The 17141-nt window shown below is 55.7% G+C and overlaps 1 protein-coding gene across 14 annotated transcripts in view; it reads left to right on the top strand.

Moving 5' to 3' along the window:
- PRR5L (proline rich 5 like) overlaps window positions 1–16717 on the top strand; it is a 72785-nt gene extending 56068 nt beyond the window's left edge. For 13 of the 14 annotated variants that reach the window (XM_053673139.1, XM_053673136.1, XM_037128282.2 and 10 more), the window contains 4 exons: window positions 831–922; window positions 3798–3938; window positions 8062–8188; window positions 13998–16717. In XM_053673139.1, the coding sequence (XP_053529114.1) occupies window positions 831–922; window positions 3798–3938; window positions 8062–8188; window positions 13998–14392 (755 nt within the window). In that variant the 3' untranslated portion in view covers window positions 14393–16717. Of the gene's footprint in view, window positions 1–830; window positions 923–3797; window positions 3939–4442; window positions 5969–8061; window positions 8189–13997 lie in introns of those variants that run through there. The other variant, XM_053673140.1, reaches the window with a different exon arrangement.
- The last annotated feature ends 424 nt before the right edge of the window (window positions 16718–17141 follow it).

Consider the following 17141-nt stretch of genomic DNA (forward strand, 5'->3'; position numbering starts at 1 on the left):
CATCGAGCAGCAGCCACAGGGCAGCCCCCTCTCTGCCAGCACCCACCGCTCCTGCAGGCGCAGAGGTCCCTGCACAGCCTTCCGGTGGCATTGGGCGACCTGTGCACATCTGGCCTGGGGGTGGCGGTTGGCCGCGGCTTAGGCTTCCTGATCCTTGGGGTGGGAGTAGGCACCGCGTCAGGGTGTGGGTCCGTGCCTTGCAGGTGACCACTTCAGAAATGCCACCCTCCCGGTTACCGCAAAGCAGTGGGTGGAGGTGACAGTTTCCAGGCCCTCTTTCCTCCTCCCTCAGTTAACAGCTCAAGTCCAGAATAAGAAGTCTGTGTCTCAGTGATTAAAACAACACCAAGCAATATAAAACTGTGCGCATGGTCTGCCCAGGTCATGTTGGTCGAGAGCACGGTGTCTGGAATCCCAGTTCTGCCTTCTTGCCGTGTGATTTTGAGCCACACACTTGGCCTCTCTGAGCCTGTACATGGGGTAATAGAGTCTACTCATGAGATGTCATAGATAAGTAGTTTAGCACAATGACTGATGATGTCGTAGCCATTTTTGTGATAATAGCAGTTATTATATGATTTTCAAAATTCAGCTCCCTTTTCTGGTTTGGGGAGAGAGGGCACATTTGCATAGTTTCAGTCGAGTCTTTCCACCCAGCCCTGCATTGAATGTAGTCACACGTAACAGACCGAACGTAGGTAATGCGCTTTCTTCCCTGCGCCCCCTCTCCCCTGCTCCATTGGACACGGAGCTGTCTTCTGGCCTCTCCTACAAGTAATGACAAGTTCTCTTCTCTCTCTCTCCCCTCCCATCTTCTCACCCTTGTGTAGGTGAAAAGCGCATTGAGGTTCTGGCTGAAGTCTGGGACCACTTCTTCGCCGAGACTCTCCCCACCCTGCAGGCAATATTTTATCCAGTCCAGGTCAGTCTCGCTGAATGGCCTCAGCTTGGCCTTTGCCACCTGGAGCCCCCCGGTGCATGGGGGGGGGGCCAGGAGGTCGGGGCCTGAGTCGGCTAAGGACTCGGTGGGTCTGCAGGGCGTTCTGGTTCTATATTTAGCATCTAACCTCAAGGAAAGAGGAGGCCCCGCAGAAGCAGCTGTCTGTCTACCCTCCATACCCTCTTAGAGGTTTGGAGCCTGTCTGTATATTCTTGGAGTGGTTTGCTTCTCCTAGTTTTCAGAAGTAGAAAAGGTGGGAAAAGCAGGCTTCTTTTCTTTCCCTTTCACTCCCCTTTCTCTGAAGCACGATTTTAAGCAAGTTTCCTGTTGCTCCCAGACTGTGGGAAAGGAATGATGTTCCTTGCCCTCCACGAGGGGTTCCTGAAGATGGTATAGCACAAAGGACACTGGACTCGGGATCTGGCTGGGTTTGGGTGAACGCTTTTCCCTTCTCTGAGCAAAGCTCCATTTCATGTCCTGCAAAGTGAGGAATTTAGACCAAAAGATGAAAGGCTTCTCTCTCGTGTTCTTATTCTGTGACCTCAGCTCATTCTGTCATCTGATCTCCTGCTGCCCTCCTGCAGGACCGGTCAGTGCCAGGTCAGAATGGACATCCCCTATGGTAGGTTCAACAAGAGACCACCCTCTCCAGAACATAAGTCTCTGCCATACACCTGCGTGGCCATGGGCTCCCTGCCCCACTCCTGCCCCGGGTCAGGGCTTCATCTCTAAGTGGGTTGTGTGGGAGCAGGAACTACCTTGTGCCAGAGGGGATGACCCACATGCTTTGTTCGCTACAAATACTGCTTTAAAGGAACTTGGGGTTCTTCGAACTCTTTCTCAAATATTTAAACACTGGGGGGCTGTGCCTATAGAGTCCATTTCCCATTCCAGACCTGCCCCTCACAATTGCAGTGGAAGCCTCCAGCCTGCAGCCACTGCCCTCTTCCCCTCACCCTCAGCTCGTCCTGCACCCCCATGAGAGGATGGATAGCATGTATGTGGCCAGGCCGGCCCCCTGGGCCTGCCAGCTTCGCCCTTCCCTGCAGTAGTCACTCCTCAGCCAGCAGCGGGTCTCAAGAAGACAGTGCTGGGAGGGAGGTCGACAGATTTAGCAAATGAAAACACAGGATGCTGAGTTAAATTTGGATTTCAGACAAACACGAATAATGCAATGTTTGAGACATATGCTAAAACACTATCCAAATGTAACCGGCCAGCTTGTGTTTTATTTGGCAACCCCCCTGAAGGGAGTTGTAGTCCTGGGTCTCTGGTAGGACCAGTTGGATGTGGAATTCCTGGGTGCCGGCACCCAGGTGGGTTTAGGACGGGGAGTCTGGGTGGGCGTGGTCCCGGGACAGTCATCAAGGGGCCAAGGGCCATCTTAGGCTCCGACCCAGGCAGGACCCCAGTTGTGCAGGTCAGAGGCTGCTACTGCCCTGCCTCTCTGGGAAAATGGTGAGATCTGGCAACAACTGGTGTAGCTCCTGTCCATCTCCCCCGAATTTTCCTGGTGGTGCTGCACCTGGTCCAGACACCCCACTTTCAGAACCCCTGCCTTAGGGGCTCTCACTACTCTTAGTAGCACCCCCAGGGGTGTCTCTGAGTCCAGCCAGATTCTTCTCACAGGTCCCTCGTCGGACAAGTGTGGTTCTGAGTGCCTGCCCTGCGCGAGGCTGCAGAACTTTGCCTGCGTCTTTCTGCCTTGTAAAATGGAAGGGCTCCTGGAGGTAGAGTGAGGGCACAGATTCCTACGGGATGAGTAGTCAGTGCCAAGTGCTGGGATGCGGTGCAAAAAATGGAAACTGTAGGACCTTGGAAAAGATGGGGGGGGTGGACTGCTGTCAGGGAAGATGATCTGGAAGCAGGGGTTGAGCTGAGCCTGTAGGGAGTGGGTGGTGCTGTGTGCACCTCTAGGGGGTGCAGAGATGGCCAAGCACTCTCGCCTGTGTTTCTGCAAGCCTTCTAAGGTGTTACAGGAGATGCAGAACTTAAACCTTGGGAGCCTTGAAGGATGGGAACCTATGTCCTATTGGGTAGGGTAGGCTCAACCAAGAGCAATCGATTTTTTTTGTATGTTCTGTGTATACATGTGCAAAGGAGAGCCTTGGAAGTGGGTCCTTTCCCCCTTTTCTGTCTGGGTAGAGTTCAGGAGCTCTAAAATCAAGAAGTTCAGGTTTGTGATCTAGCGCTACACAAGGCAGATGACTGTCACGCTGGGCTTTGGGGTGTTTCACCTGTGAAGTGGGTTTCGTGATAGCACCTCTCCCAAAGGGTGGTCGTGGGCGTCGAATGCATGATTTACCTTAAGACTGTGTAGAGTTGTGCCTAGCCCCTAGACAGAGCTCAGGAAGCGTCAGTTCTTCAGATCTCTCTGTCCCGACCCCGCATGGTTGAACAAGCCCCTTTCTCCTACTTTCCCGGTCACTTTTCCTCCTGAGTTACTTGTGTGTATATAAGAGTCTGACAGGTCCCACATTTTCCTCCTTTGTCTGGCATGTGATTGGTGCTTAAACATTTAACAGATAAAGTGGGGGGAGCAGCCTTGGATGTGGGGAGGAGGCGATGGCCTTTTCTCTTGTTTCCCCCACTGTGCCCTTCTCCTTCTTTCTGACCACCCGTGGTGCTCGTGGCAGGCATGGCCCCCCTTCTGTGTATCATTCTTGCATTACTGAGGCAGGCTGAGTCAGAGCTCTCATTCGGAAGGGCAGGGGCCAAGTCTCTGATTTTTTGGCAGCACCCCCCCCCACCCCAGGCCTCGCAGACACCGGTCCCATCCTGGTGTTCTGCACCCCACGTGGTTGACGGCGAGTCCCATGAACTCTCCCCTCCTGACACTGCCTCTTCTCTCCTCCAGGGCCAGGAGCTGACCATTCGCCAGATCTCCCTGCTGGGCTTCCGAGACCTGGTCCTGCTCAAGGTGAAGCTGGGCGACCTGCTGCTGCTGGCCCAGTCCCAGCTGCCCTCGTCCATTGTCCAGATGCTGCTCATCCTGCAGGTGAGGCCCTGGAGAAGACGCGCCCCCAAGGCTCAGAGAAGAAAAGAAGGGACTAGGGGAAGGAACCAAGTGACCAGAGCACCTTAGCTTCGCGTAGTGTCCTTTAGTCACTATGCTCCTTTGTCACTGAGCATCTTCAAGGTCACTGAGCATCTTCAAGGTCCCTGGCACTGTGCTGGGACCCCAGTGGGGAGGGAGCAGCAATGCCCTGTCACTCACACAGTGGACACCCTTCTCTCCTCTCTGTCAGGGAGTCACAAGTTAGGAAAAACAACAAGAACCTCCTGTAGCCTAGCTCCAGCCAGACCAGGGCTCCCTGGAAGCTTCCTGGGGCAGATGGGCCTCCCAAAGGACTGCAGCCAGAGGGAGACCATGGTCAGGCCACAGAGCCAGTCTTTCTCCACCTACCAGTCTCCACTTCTGTCTGGTCCACCTTGGTTCTCTCTGATGTTGCCTCTTCCGGCCTTGCCTGGCCTGTTTTGGACTCGGCCTTTCTCTCTGCAGAATTGCATTCCGTGCTTTGGTCCGCACCTGATGAAATGCGACGTCTCATAGCTCCTGTGTTTTCACCAAGAGACAACCCCAGACGGTTGTCTGGCATCTCTTTGTCCCAGTTCTAAATCAGCAATAGGAAGATGAGCTCACATTTGCCGCTTCCTGGCAGGCACAGGCCAAAGACTTTGTTAAGTGTGTTGCTTTCCAGATCAAATAATCCAAATGACCACATGGTGAGGCGAGCACGGTTGTGGCTCCCATTTTACAGGTGAGGAGAGTGAAACTCGGGGAGTTCACGTACTTGTCCGAGGTCCCTTGGTAAGGTGGTAAGATTCAGAGCCATGGACATTCAGGGAAAAACGTTGATTGCTCCAGCTTGGGCTGCGGAACTCCCCTCCGCACAGTCAGCTGTGACCTTGAGTGGGATTGAGGAGTACAAACATGACCTCAGCGATCCCAGTCCTGTGCAGGGACTGGGTGGGGGTGCATACTTCTCAAGAAACCGGGCTTGCGGGCCAGGGACACCCTTCAGAGGAGGTGACTAACCATCCTTCACCTCTGTACCTATTTCAGATCCTGCGGTATCAGCTCTGAGCCCGTCCGTGGGAAACAGTTCCATCCTCGTCAGGCGGCCTGTGACCCCAGGCGGTCCTCTCAGCGGGGGTGGGACATCAGCCTTGGGGCCCTGGGATCTCCCTTCCCCGCTGGCCGTTCTCTTCCTGTTCTCTAGCTGGATCGTGCCCCTGGGCATTCTCCCCCTTTCCTGAAATCAGAGCCGAGGAAGAGTTGCCTCATGGGACGAGAGTGGGCGTAACTGGCTGCAATGCCAGGCGCAGTATTGTTGTGTCCGGGAAGGAGAAGGAAAGGGGTGGACAAGTGTGTGTGCAGCTTGTGTCTGAGGAGCAGAAAACAGAGCTGGATCCCAAATAAGGAACCTAGAAAATGGGCTCCTGGGGATCCGGGTAGGAAGACTGGGAGAGTTGGGTTTCCACCCTCTCATTCCCGTGTGTAATGTTTTAGGGATGAGAGGTGATCCCTCTTTTGTAGTTTTGTTTTTTGGGGGGGCAGGAGAGTTGAGGGGAGGGCTCTCACCCGTGACCAGTAGACCCAGAGGGCCTTACTAAATGCCGGCATTGCTGGCAACCCAGCACCCGGATGAGGAAGCTGTCATCGTCCCCCATGGAGTCCCTAAAAATGGTTAGTCCGCTGTCCCAGGGGAATCTTCCTTCCTCCACCTTGGCCCCCCACCCCACTTTGTTCCCCACAGGGCAGCTTCAACTCTTCAGCGGTTCAGGGCGATCTTAGGAAAACAGCCCAAGTCTGTACCCTGGCCTCCGGCCCCTCCCCAGCCTCACTGGAACCTGACTTCCCAGCTGTTCAGCTCTCCGGCCACACTGGCCTTCTTGGCCTTTCCCTGCTGTGCAGGGACCTTTGTGCCCCAGTTCCCTCCACCCAGAGCACTGGGTTTCCAGTGGCCTACCAGCCCCCTCCGGTCAAGGCGGATCTGTATGTCTTCTGCCTTCAGCACCAGGCACAGTCTCTGGCACATAGTAGGTGTTCATTAAACATCAGTTCAGTGAATGAGGGCACCGGGTAGTAAGAGCTGGAGTAGAAATGAACCCAGTCTCCTCTTGGTGGTGACCCTCACACAGGGATTTCCGCCTTGGTGGGGGAAGTATATTGGAGAAACTCTGGTTGTGACAAATTTCTGGGAAGTCAGGCAAGGAAATAGTCCCCATTTTCCCTTTTCACAGAAGAGGGGAGGTTCAGAGAAGTGGCCAAGTAGTCCACGGTCACATCTTAATTTTTAAGAGATGAATGTGTCACTCATTCCTCAGCTCTTGCTTTTTCTACCTTCCCACTCAGCCACCCCCGCCTCCCCCACCCCCTGCCGTCTCCCAGGTACTTGGAAATGCCCATGAGCTTTTAAGATGGTCCCTCTCTAACATGAAGCTTTGGCTTCGTTTCCCAGGGGCCCTCCTGGGACTAGTTCTACAGGCCCGTGCCCTTCCTCACTCGGACCTACAGAGCCTGGGGCTAGGAGTGTGACAGGGACACACGCAGGTCTTTCCCCAGTCGAGGTCCATCTTCCTGAGCAGGAAGGGCAGCAGCTTCTGGTCTGAGTGGACCTTGCATGTTGTACTGCCCTGGGACCATTCCTGCTGCAGGCAACTTGGGCCCCCTCCTCCCCAGCCCCCCACCCTCCACAGCGCCATGAGGTCTGGGCCAATTTTCCCTGCCTGACTCGGCTTACAGGGCAAAGAGCCATTTCTCAGGCCTTGCTCCCTCCCTTTTCCAGTGTGCTTCCAAAATGTCCCTGATCAAACCCCCTCCCTTTCCAAAACACACAAGGGGCTCAAAGTTTTCTGCTCTGTGTGGCATGGCCCCATCCTCAGGCTGTCCCAGAAAGGGGCTGAACTGGAGACTTTGACCAGTGTGGACTCTGGTTCCTCCTGGCAGGTGGAGGCCGGTCCTAAGATCACCCTGAGGTACCCTGTGCCTTTAAAGCTGCTCCCCTTGCCCCCCCACCACCCCAACCATCCTGGAGCCAACAAGGGGCCAAGTCAGCCTGCTTCTTTGGGAGCATCCACCTCACCTGGTGGTCCCCAGCCTGCAGGATTGGCCCCTCTGCTTTTAATACCCGACCATCTCCCCCTGCAACCCCTGAAAACCCCAGTGCAGGGGCGGGTTCTTGCTTTAAAGGGAGGGTGATCGAAAAACCCGTTCCACTTTGAGAATCTGACGGGCAGCTTGCTGGGCCGGGGACAACCCCCCGGATCCCTGTCTCTGCTCCCCTGCAGGCCCTCCACGTGAGAGCGTGGCCTGGAGTCCTTCCCCGTGGTCAGTGGCGTCCCCTAGGAGTCTGCTGGCTTTTAAGGGAACCATGGTTACTTCCTGGCTCCTCTCCGGGTTTGACTGCTGTGCCCATTGTTTTGGCTGCTGTTTGCTCTGGCTTTGGCTCGGAGGCCTCTGGTCGTGCTGGGCTTCTGAACTGACTTCATCTCGGTGCTAAACCTACATCTTGTTCCACAATGACCCCCCCTTTCTTCTACTGTTCTGGACTTTTTCGTGTTCTGTCCCCCTTTCTTTTCTAGCCTGTTAACAAGAGTCAGTGAGATGTGGGTGGAGCCAGACAGCCTGCGTCCCAGTCCCGGGTTTTTGCTGGTTACCAGCTGTGTTTTCTTGGGCAACTTGCTTAAACCCTCTGGGCCTGAAAATCCTTGTGTGTGGAATGGAGAGGAGGAGAGTGTCACTGTCCTCGGGTTGTTGGGAGGCCTCTGTGCTTGGACACATGTCACGTGCCTGCCTGCTGAGTGTGGGGCAGTTACTATGACAGCGAGGCTGGGGTACCATGGTTGGGACCATGCCCCAACCCTGGAGCCAGGGCGGGGACTGCCCCGACCCCACTGCATTGGTGAGACCTGTGCGAGAGACACCACGGCACCCACCATACACAGTTCCGATCACAGTGACCCATGACAAGTGCCTTGGGCCTCAGGCCTGGGTTTCCTGCATTGTGGTCACAAGGACGCTGCCTGCTGGTACCACCGCCTTGAACGTGGCAGGAGGGCCAGCCGGCCGTGGCGACTTTGACTGACATTTGCCTCTCTTGGATGTTTGTCTCCAGAGTGTTCATGAGCCCACAGGCCCAAGTGAGGGGTACTTGCAGCTGGAGGAGCTGGTGAAGCAAGTGGTTTCTCCTTTCCTGGGCATCAGCGAGGACCGCAGCGTCTCGGGCCCCACGTACACGCTGGGTAAGGGGCACAGCTCTCGAGTTGCCTGGAGCCTTGATGATCACACCATCACTGGCTACATTTTACTGGGCCCCGATCATGTGCCAAGATGTTTGCTTCAGGGGCAGGCCTGTGCAGATGTGTGCGTGTTGACCCCTCCTGCTTTTCTGCCGGCCCCTGTCTTGGTACCCTCCTCCCCTCACCGTGATCCCTCCCCCGGGACTCAGACTGTGCCTCGGTGGCAGTGCTTGTCTGGTCTGCATCTCTGCTCAGTAGCTTTGATCTTTTTCTTGTGCCTGCCACGTTCATTTTTCCTGAATCTGATACCAGAAACTGGGCGTTACGGCACCACTCCCACTTGAGTGAAAACATCGCCTGTGGCCGTTTGCCTTTGAAAGCAGCTAGAAATGGGAAGCCGGCTCCGGCCCACGTGGCCGGAGGAGATGATGCAGCTGCTGTTCCCCACTCCATTTCTGGAGGTGCTGCCCAGGCCTTCACTCCAAGGAAGGAAGGGGGCTTCCAGATTTGGAGACCAGTCCTGCCAGGGACTGTCTTGGAGTCTAGAAAGTTAGCATTATTGAGTGTCAGGCTTGGTGCTAGCCATCCGAGGAAGCTAGAGATGAATCGGTTAGTTTTTTATCTCAGTGAAACCTCAGTCTGGATGGGAAAATATCTCTGTACTAGGGCTTATCATAAAAGACGTTTCTCAGTTACCCTCTGAAACAAAAGCTGTCCAAATGTCAGGATGTTTTCTCAGCTATTCTATCTCCAGTAACTGGCATGCTGTCTGGTATACAGTAGGCACTCAAAAATGTACATTAGATGGGTAGCATCTGTACTCCGAGGCCAGGGTGACCAGCACCCACATAGGTGCAGAGATGGAAAGAGATTCTCTGAATTTAGAACCTTTGGCCCCCTCTCCTTGCTTGAATGGAGCTGGAGCTGAACTTCAAAGCCAAAAGGAGAAGAGCAGCCCCGGCGAGGCGCCCGCCCCTTCCTGGGCCTCCCCGCTGCAGAGAAAGGCAGGGCTGACTGCAGTCTTCACAGCCCCGTCATGTTTCTCTGGAGACATCAGCTTAACCACAGCCACCGCAGATCGGAGGGTGCTGGCCCCAGCCTGCTGCCTGCCAGGTTCTCCCCTGCTCCCTCCCCCCGCCTCCCCCTCATTCCACACAGGAGCTGGAACCAGCCTGAGTAGAAGCCTGCCCTCCTGGCCGTGACCGGTTGCCATGTTGCCATGCCCTGCCTGGAGACCAGCTTCCCGCTTGGGCCCAGCCCACTGTCACCTTGCCGAGGCTCCCCGAGTGGGACAGGAGGATGCAGGCAGATGTCAGGACGCCGGCAGGGCTTGAGGGGCCACGGCAGGGATTCCATCCATTGTCGTTGGGCCTAGAGCCAGGAACAAGGGTAGATGCAGAAGTGTGTTCCGTGAGGACTCTAAGAGGGTGCCTTCAGTTTTCTAGCTAAACTGGTAATACATACTTTGTCAGATTATGAAGCAAAGGCCTGAGGTTTTATTCTTATGCCAAGGCCAATCCTTGCCTTCTAAGGTGTTGTCTGAGTAGGGGTAAGGAGAGAAGGAAATGACCCTCTTTTGATTGTTTTTTTAATTATTAATTCAGAAACCACACACTGAGGCCCTGCCCCGGGCACCTTGTAAGGTGCTGCAGGTACCTCCGTGAACAAAACTGACCCGGCCCCGCCCTCTGGGAGCTCGGTCCAGTGAGGAAAGCCACAAACAACAGACGATGACTCATCAGGGCACACGTGCTCTGCTCTGCATGGGGAAGTACAGGGCCAGGGGCCCCACAGCAGGGGGACTTTACCTGGATGGGAAATCAGGGAAGGCTCCCCGGGGGAAGTGATGGGGAAGCAATATCTCTGATGGGACCTACAAGATGCATATGAGGTAGCTGAATAAATGAGAAAGGCAGACTGTCCCGAGGCCAAGGGCAGGATCTCCCGGAGGGCACTGGGCTGGGGGTAGTGCTTGCAGCGTTTGAGGAACTGAAAGAGCCTCAGAGCTGCACAGTGGCTGGTGGCCAGGGCAGCCCTGGGCACAGGCGGCGTCCTGGGCCCTGTGCTGGGCACTGTGCCACCGAGTGGGCACCGTGGTTCCCGTTTCACAGGTGAGGGAAATGGAGATCGGGGTCACTCGGCTACTGGAGCCAGGCTTCCAGCCTCCCCCAGCTGTCTGCTTCTTCCCTCCAGCTGCACCTCACTCCCTCACCCCAGGAGGCACGCCTTCCCTCGCACCCCCAGCCCAAGAGCTATCTGAGACTGGACACCTGCCCTCAGACCTCTGGGTGTGGCGACTCTAAGACGGCCACAGCGGTGCCCTTCCTTACGGAGACGGTCCCTGCCAGACTGAGAGGCCTCTCCGGGCCTCCGTCTCCCCCTCTGTGGAATGGGGACAGTGACCTTGATCCTGCCCGAGGGAGAGCCGTGTCCAGATGACCTGCTGACCTCAAGACTGAGGAGATGCGTTGGACACGAGAAACCCTGTACCCTCAGGAGGGCTCTGCGGTCGTCCCCCGGGGCCTGGCCCGGGCTGGCAGTGGTCGGGGGGCAGCTGGTGATCACCTGAAAAGCCACCATGTAGCAAACGCCTGTCCCATTCCAGGTGCCGAGCCAGGCGCTTAGCATGTATTCCCTCCATCCTGCCAGGACCAGCAGGAGGCGGGGCAGGGGGCCGGTGCTGCGGTTACCTCCATCTCCGCCTCATTAACACACATCCCCAGGGTCACACAGCGGGACCGGAGAGGTGGTTTTTCTAAGATGCTCCTTACAAGTTTGATCCTGAGATTCATGGGAAGACTCTCTCTGCCAGCCAGGTGGGCCTGCGGGATAAACCTCGTTCCCTGGACACGCAAGGCTTGCTTCCGAGAGAAAAGACGAGTCTGAGGCCGTGTGGAGTGAGTGTGTGTGTGCGTGTCTCCCCTCCAAAGCCGTGATTTTTCCCAGGCAGTGGGGAAGAGGGGGATGATAATGATTTCTTAAATAGGCCAATTTGTCAGAACCCAGGCCCCCATCCTACCTTTCCAGAAGTTCCTGAATTTTCCAAGCTGCTGCCCCAGCTGCTGATAGGGCCCTCTGAGCAAACATCCCCAGGGTCACACAGCGGAGAGGGAGAGGTGCCAGAACCGGAGCAAACATCTGAGCAAACATTACGAGCTCCATTTCTCCTGCACAAAAGCCCTGGCCTCCCACACCGCCCCCCCAAGCCCCGCACCCCCCATTGTGTCCCCACGGGGAGGGCCCTTTGCTTCCAGATACTGTAACATCTCTTCCTGACAAGTAGGCATTCATGGGCTTTCAGGTGCAGCGGGCTGGAGAGGGTCACCCACAATGGACTTGGTGTGCAGGGCTCACAGTGCCTGCATGATGGCCGCCACTCCGGTGGGGCCTGGCCGGTGAGCCGTGGAGATCAAAGGCCTGGGAACTGAGTCTCCAACAAAGAGCCGGAGGACCGCCTCACCCAGGCTTTCTTCTCTCAGCTGGTGTGAAAGGAGCTGCCTTTGCCGGCTCCGTGCAGGGGGAAGAATGCCAGCGCTGGGTGGTGGGCGGGGACCCTGGTGCCTGAGAAAGGAAGAAAGGCTCCCCTCGCCCCATCCCGTGTGAAAGGCAGGCGGAGGCCCAGGGGTGGGTCCCTTCGCTGCTCAAAGGGCACTGTGGTAAGGGAGGGACCCTTTTTCTGAGGCCCCAGGGGATACCAACAGCTTCAACCGTCCCTTGGCGGGAGGTTTCCTTCTCTGAGTGGCAGGACTGCGTCTCCCCTGGTGTGAAGAAGTGGGGAGAAAGCAAACAGCAGCAGTGTGCGGAGCTGTCCGTCAGGCCTGGTGTCTTTGAAGGCCTCCCAAGGGCGCCCAATGGGGGCTGACGCGCTTGCCTGAGGGTTGCATCCGGGGTCTGGTGGGAATTCAGCAAGGAAGCACTACCTGCCTGCCTAGGGGACTCGGCACAGCCCTGGGGCCCCTGTGGTCTGGGCTCTGCCCACACCCAGTCTTGGGAACCAAAACATTTCAGCCAGAAAGCAGAAGGAAGGACTGTAGGCCTCTCCGGTGAGTCATCGCAGGGAAGGCAGGGAGCAGCATTAAGGAGCGAGGTGGGGCCAGCTGCAAAGGGAGCTGAGCCTTGGAAATTACGAGGGCTGCGCTTCAGCTGTGTGGCCTGGAGTAAGTTACTTAATGTCTCTGAGCTGCTAAGGGCTGAGCACCAGGAAGAAAGGAATTGCCCTGCCTTGGGGCAGGACCCAGGCAGAGCTGCTCTCTGCCATATTATGCCTCCCAGCTGGAGGTGGCCTGGCCCCTGGAGAAGCATTCCACATGAGGCCCCATGTGTTGCCTTCCCCTCCCTTTCCTGGACCCTGGGCCACGACCCGGCACCAGCCATGCTGTGTAGCCACGGCCTGATTGTCGATCTGCCCCTTACACTGTGAGCGCACTGAGGGCAGGGCGAACGTGGTTCCCCTGTAGCCCAGGCCCCAGCATAGGCCTCTCAGTGAGTGAGGCCAGTCAGGGTTCAGTCTGTCAGTCACGCTCAGAGGAGCAGGCCCATCTGAAATGATCCCTGTGTGACTCCTCTGAATCCCCACAGTGCTTCTGTGGGTGCCTCTGCCTTGACATTGGCCATGTTGACCTGTTTGAATTTGTCTGTGTATGGGCCTCCCAGGGGTCACAGGCCAGAGCCCCACTCTTGGCCCTGGACTTGAGTTCTGGTTGCATCACTAACTGTGACTGTAAAGTTATGTAGCATCTTAACCTCAGGTGACTTTTCTGCAAAATGGTCTCAAGGAGATTATGTGGGTGAAGCACATTGTAGGTGCTCAGTTAATGATTGCACTTAAGACAGCTCCCCCCCCAACACACACACACACACACACACACACACACACACTCACACACACACACACACACACACATCTGAGCACTGGGCTCAAGGCCCTTCGGCAGGCCTCATATCACATTCATGTATCTCTTTCTCCTGCAGCGAGCGTGGCGTTTTGCACTTTGTAGCTCAAGAAGTGTTTATTGTGGTGGGGGGAGTGCACAGGAGTCATGGGGACCCCCTCCTCAGGTTGCCCACCCTCACTCTGGCCCCAGCTCTCAGCAGCAGCCCCGCTGGCCTCTCTTGTCAGTTTGCGGCCTGCCAAACCCTCCAAGGACTTCGGGCTGCTGGACTGGCAGTGGCAGAGAGGTGGACAACACCCAGGTGCCCATCTGAGACAGGTTTCCTGTCTCGTTCTACCAGGCCGAGGTCCATGGGTACCATCAGGGGCATTCCCATTTGTCCTGGGGGTGCTGCTTGTGTCTGCCATGCACGCCTGTCCCCCATGCTCTCAGCTGACCCGTGCCCTGGGCCCCGCCTTCGTTCTGGTCCTTTCCTCCTCCTGCACCTGCACCTGCACGTGCGAAATGCTCAGGGTGCACCCTCACCCCATCTCCAGCCAGGCTGGCTGGGGAATTGGGGCCGCAACACCGGTTTTGCAATTGCCAATGTGAAGTGCTTGTGTTTAATAGCAGCGGGAGAGAAATGAATTGTTTTCAAGGGCGTTTTTAAAGGATGGTTCTTTAATGGGGTCTCTGCTTCTCTGAACTCTTCTGGTGCTTCTGTTTTATAGGTATTGATTTTGTGATCATAAAAGTAATACATGGTTATTGTAAAAGTGTGGGGACATTGTCGAAATGTGTGGCTTCAGAGAAAACCTCTGCCACAGTCTTGGTCGCTCCTTAGTATTTTGTAGCCTATTCTTTCTTCCTCATTGATTAAGAGGTTTTGACTCCCCACTATTTCTCCTCAATTACAGCCTTTGCTGGTTTTTCTCTTGCAGCCAGGCGCCACTCCCGGGTCCGGTCCAAGGTCACTGTCCTGAACTACGCCTCCCCAGTGGCCACCATCAGCCGGCCACTGAATGAGATGGTCCTGACCCCTCTGACGGAGCAAGAGGGGGAGGCCTACCTGGAGAAGTGTGGCAGCGCCCGGCGGCACACGGTGGCCAATGCCCACTCGGACATCCAGCTGCTGGCCATGGCCTCCATGATGCACCCAGGCCTAGGCGAGGAGCCTGGTGCCGAGGACAAGTGCCTGCTTCTGCCGCCCAGCTTTTCTGCACCCCACCGCCAGTGCTCCAGCGAGCCCAACATCACCGACAGCCCCGACCAGGTGGAAGAGGTGGCCGTGGGCAGCCAGGAGGACTCAGAGGCGAACAGTGCTTCCCTCGGCTGAGTGCCCGCCTCCAGGACGTCCCAGCTCCTGCCTAGCAACCAGGAGAAGGACGGTTCCACCCTGTGAAATCACCAGGGGGCTCCTCCTTTTGGGGGTTGCTGCCCCCCTCTTTCTGGGGACAGGCCTAGCCTAAGTGCCCCAGGGGAAACCTAGTTGTAAGTCTCTCCGTTTCCATGACTGTGACCACCTCTTCGCAGCCACACGGACCCAACTGCCTAATTCTCACTTGCTGACTTCCAGCCTTGCCTGCCTGACTCGGATCCTCCTCTCTGGGCTTCTCCCCCTCAGATGCTGGACTGTCTGATGGTCCCAATGACGCATCCCAGAGCCCTCGGCATTGCCATAGCAGGAGGTTATCTGAGGGGCACCTGAAGCCAGCAAGGGTGTGTTGGTTTTCGGAGTTCCCCTTTCGGTCTGGTGAGGCAGAGGCTGCTGGGTGAAAAGCTGCCTCTCCTCCCCTGTGTTTGTGGTGGGGAGGGAAAGCAGGGAGCAGCCCCTACTTCCCAGGGCTCTGGGAAAGTGCTTCCGTGTTCCGGTTTCAGAATTGCCGGGAAAGAACTGCCCACCGGTGGTGGGGTCCATCCTCACCCACACCCAGGTCCTGGAGGGTCAGAAGGCAGGGGAAACCTGGCTTTGTTAAGCCTCAGTCTTTCCTCCTCAGGCTTCCTCCCAAGGTCAAGGAACTAACCTCCCTGGTGGAGCAGCCGATGCCTTCGTCTCTTTTACGTTAGAAACCGACCGTTTTCTGATTGTGGATGGAGGGCCGGCCGATACCAGCCAACTAGCGTATTCCTGGATTTGACTTGAATTTTTAAAGTGTGCATCGTCTCAAAAACAATTGTTTGCAAATATTTGCACATAGGATGTTTCAATGCTCCTTTCTGATGGGGTGTTTCTTCAAGCTGAGAAATAAGCAAGCCCTCCAGGGAAAGGGGACCAGATGGATCCGGGGGTGAAGGTGGTCCATGGTGGGCAGAGGCCGCAGAACTCTAGCAGCTGGATTCAAATCCAGAATGTCCTGTGTATGTGAGTGTTGTGGTTTGTAGGGAGACAGCTTGCCTCATGGGCAGAGAGTTGCGGCAGATAGAATGGCTCAGTGCTTTCCAGTGGGGGGAGGGCGGAGAAGATGTGCATTCCCTGTGATTAAAGAAGAACCTGGATGAGTTCTGACATGGGAGGTCTCCAGACGCAGCTGGGGCAGCCGGCTTTGGTGCCGTGCTGCCTCCGCACCCTGCTCCCCCAGGTCTGGGCTCGCTGTCCTTCTCGGGCCTCTGTTCTCTTTGAATTCACCTGTCGGCCCCCCTCATGACAGCTCCAGAAGAAAGGAAGCTTCCCCGGACCCTTCTGGCACCCTCTAGGTACCCTGTTAGGCTTGGAAGCTCTGTGAATAAAATCCAGAGACATGAGTCAGCTTGGCTTCCACTGGGGGGCGGGGGGAAGGTGGCTACAAGGGCAGAGGACAGTCATGGCGGCTCACCGAGGCCTTTACCTCTCCCGTCTGGGAGGAGATCTGAAACGGCACCAGAGTTGTGCTTTTGATGGCTTGTGGTTGGGATAGCGTGTCTAACGAGTTGTTTCACGTTAATCCTTCTACGAGAGTGATGGAAGGGAGATGTTCAGAGAATTTCAAACAACTACAAAAAATCTTGGCGTATGTGTTAGATAAAGTCCACGGATTGACTAATACTCATTAGCAAATGGAACATCAGTAGGTAACAACCTGACAATTTATTTAACTGATGGCTTCTGTCCTATGGTACACTAGGCACAGGGGACTGGTATTTATTAATCCAGGCAAAGTAATTAATGATGCTTGGGTTTCGGGGTTTTTTATAGTTTACAACATTAGCAATACACATGCTTTTAAATGCCTTTCCCATACAGCAAATGACCCTGATGAGGACGGCAGTCACTTAGTCAGATGTGTGAGCTCTTAGGTTTAGACGGGGAATGCCGGGCTAGACCCAGCACACTTAATTTTGCCGGTGACTGTTAGCTGGTTCACAGCTTCACCTGGATGTACATGCCTGAGGTTTGCACAGTAAACATTTCAGACTGTATGTACAAAGATTTTGTTCATGTTCACGGGCATTTTACCACTCTCAAATCTCGTGCAAGAGGGACAGTTGTGTTTTAACCACTGATTCTCCCTTCTATGAGATGAAGATTCAGTTTCGGTGTTTAAACTAGGATGTCCCTGTGGCTGAGGTTCAATGACAGGAAGCCATCACGACTCAACTCTGAGTGAGCTCACAAACCAAAACCCTTTCACGGTGTCTGTTACCAGCACAGATTCAATAAACATCATTTTGTACGCGTTACCTACCCCGTGCCCACGTGTGGTGCCTTGATGGACTTTGCAAGCGCAGCGGCCCATTGCGCATCCGGTCCTCACACTCCCTGTACCCCCTTTTCCTGCTTCCACGTCCCTCCCCTGCTGCCTCTCCTCCCCAGGATTAGGCAGCAGCCTCACCCCAGCCAGTCTCCCTGGGTTTTGTTTGCATCCTTGTTTGGATTAGCAAGTCATTTCCCGGAGAAAGTGCCTGTCTGCGGTGCTCGGAAAACACAGAACAAAGTCTGAGAAGGCAACACCTCTTCTCACACGGGCTCGGTCTCTTCCCGGACTGTCTGAGCTAGAGGTGACACTTAACCGTATCGACTGTCTCGGATTCCCCTGCGGTTCTGTTGGGCGGAAAGAATGTATACTTCACTCTTGGCATAAGCTGTCCTAGGGTGGCTGCGGCAGCCA

This window comes from Artibeus jamaicensis, unplaced genomic scaffold, assembly GCF_021234435.1.
Source record: "Artibeus jamaicensis isolate MK-2021 breed Jamaican fruit bat unplaced genomic scaffold, CSHL_Jam_final contig_797, whole genome shotgun sequence".
NCBI lineage: Eukaryota > Metazoa > Chordata > Mammalia > Chiroptera > Phyllostomidae > Artibeus > Artibeus jamaicensis.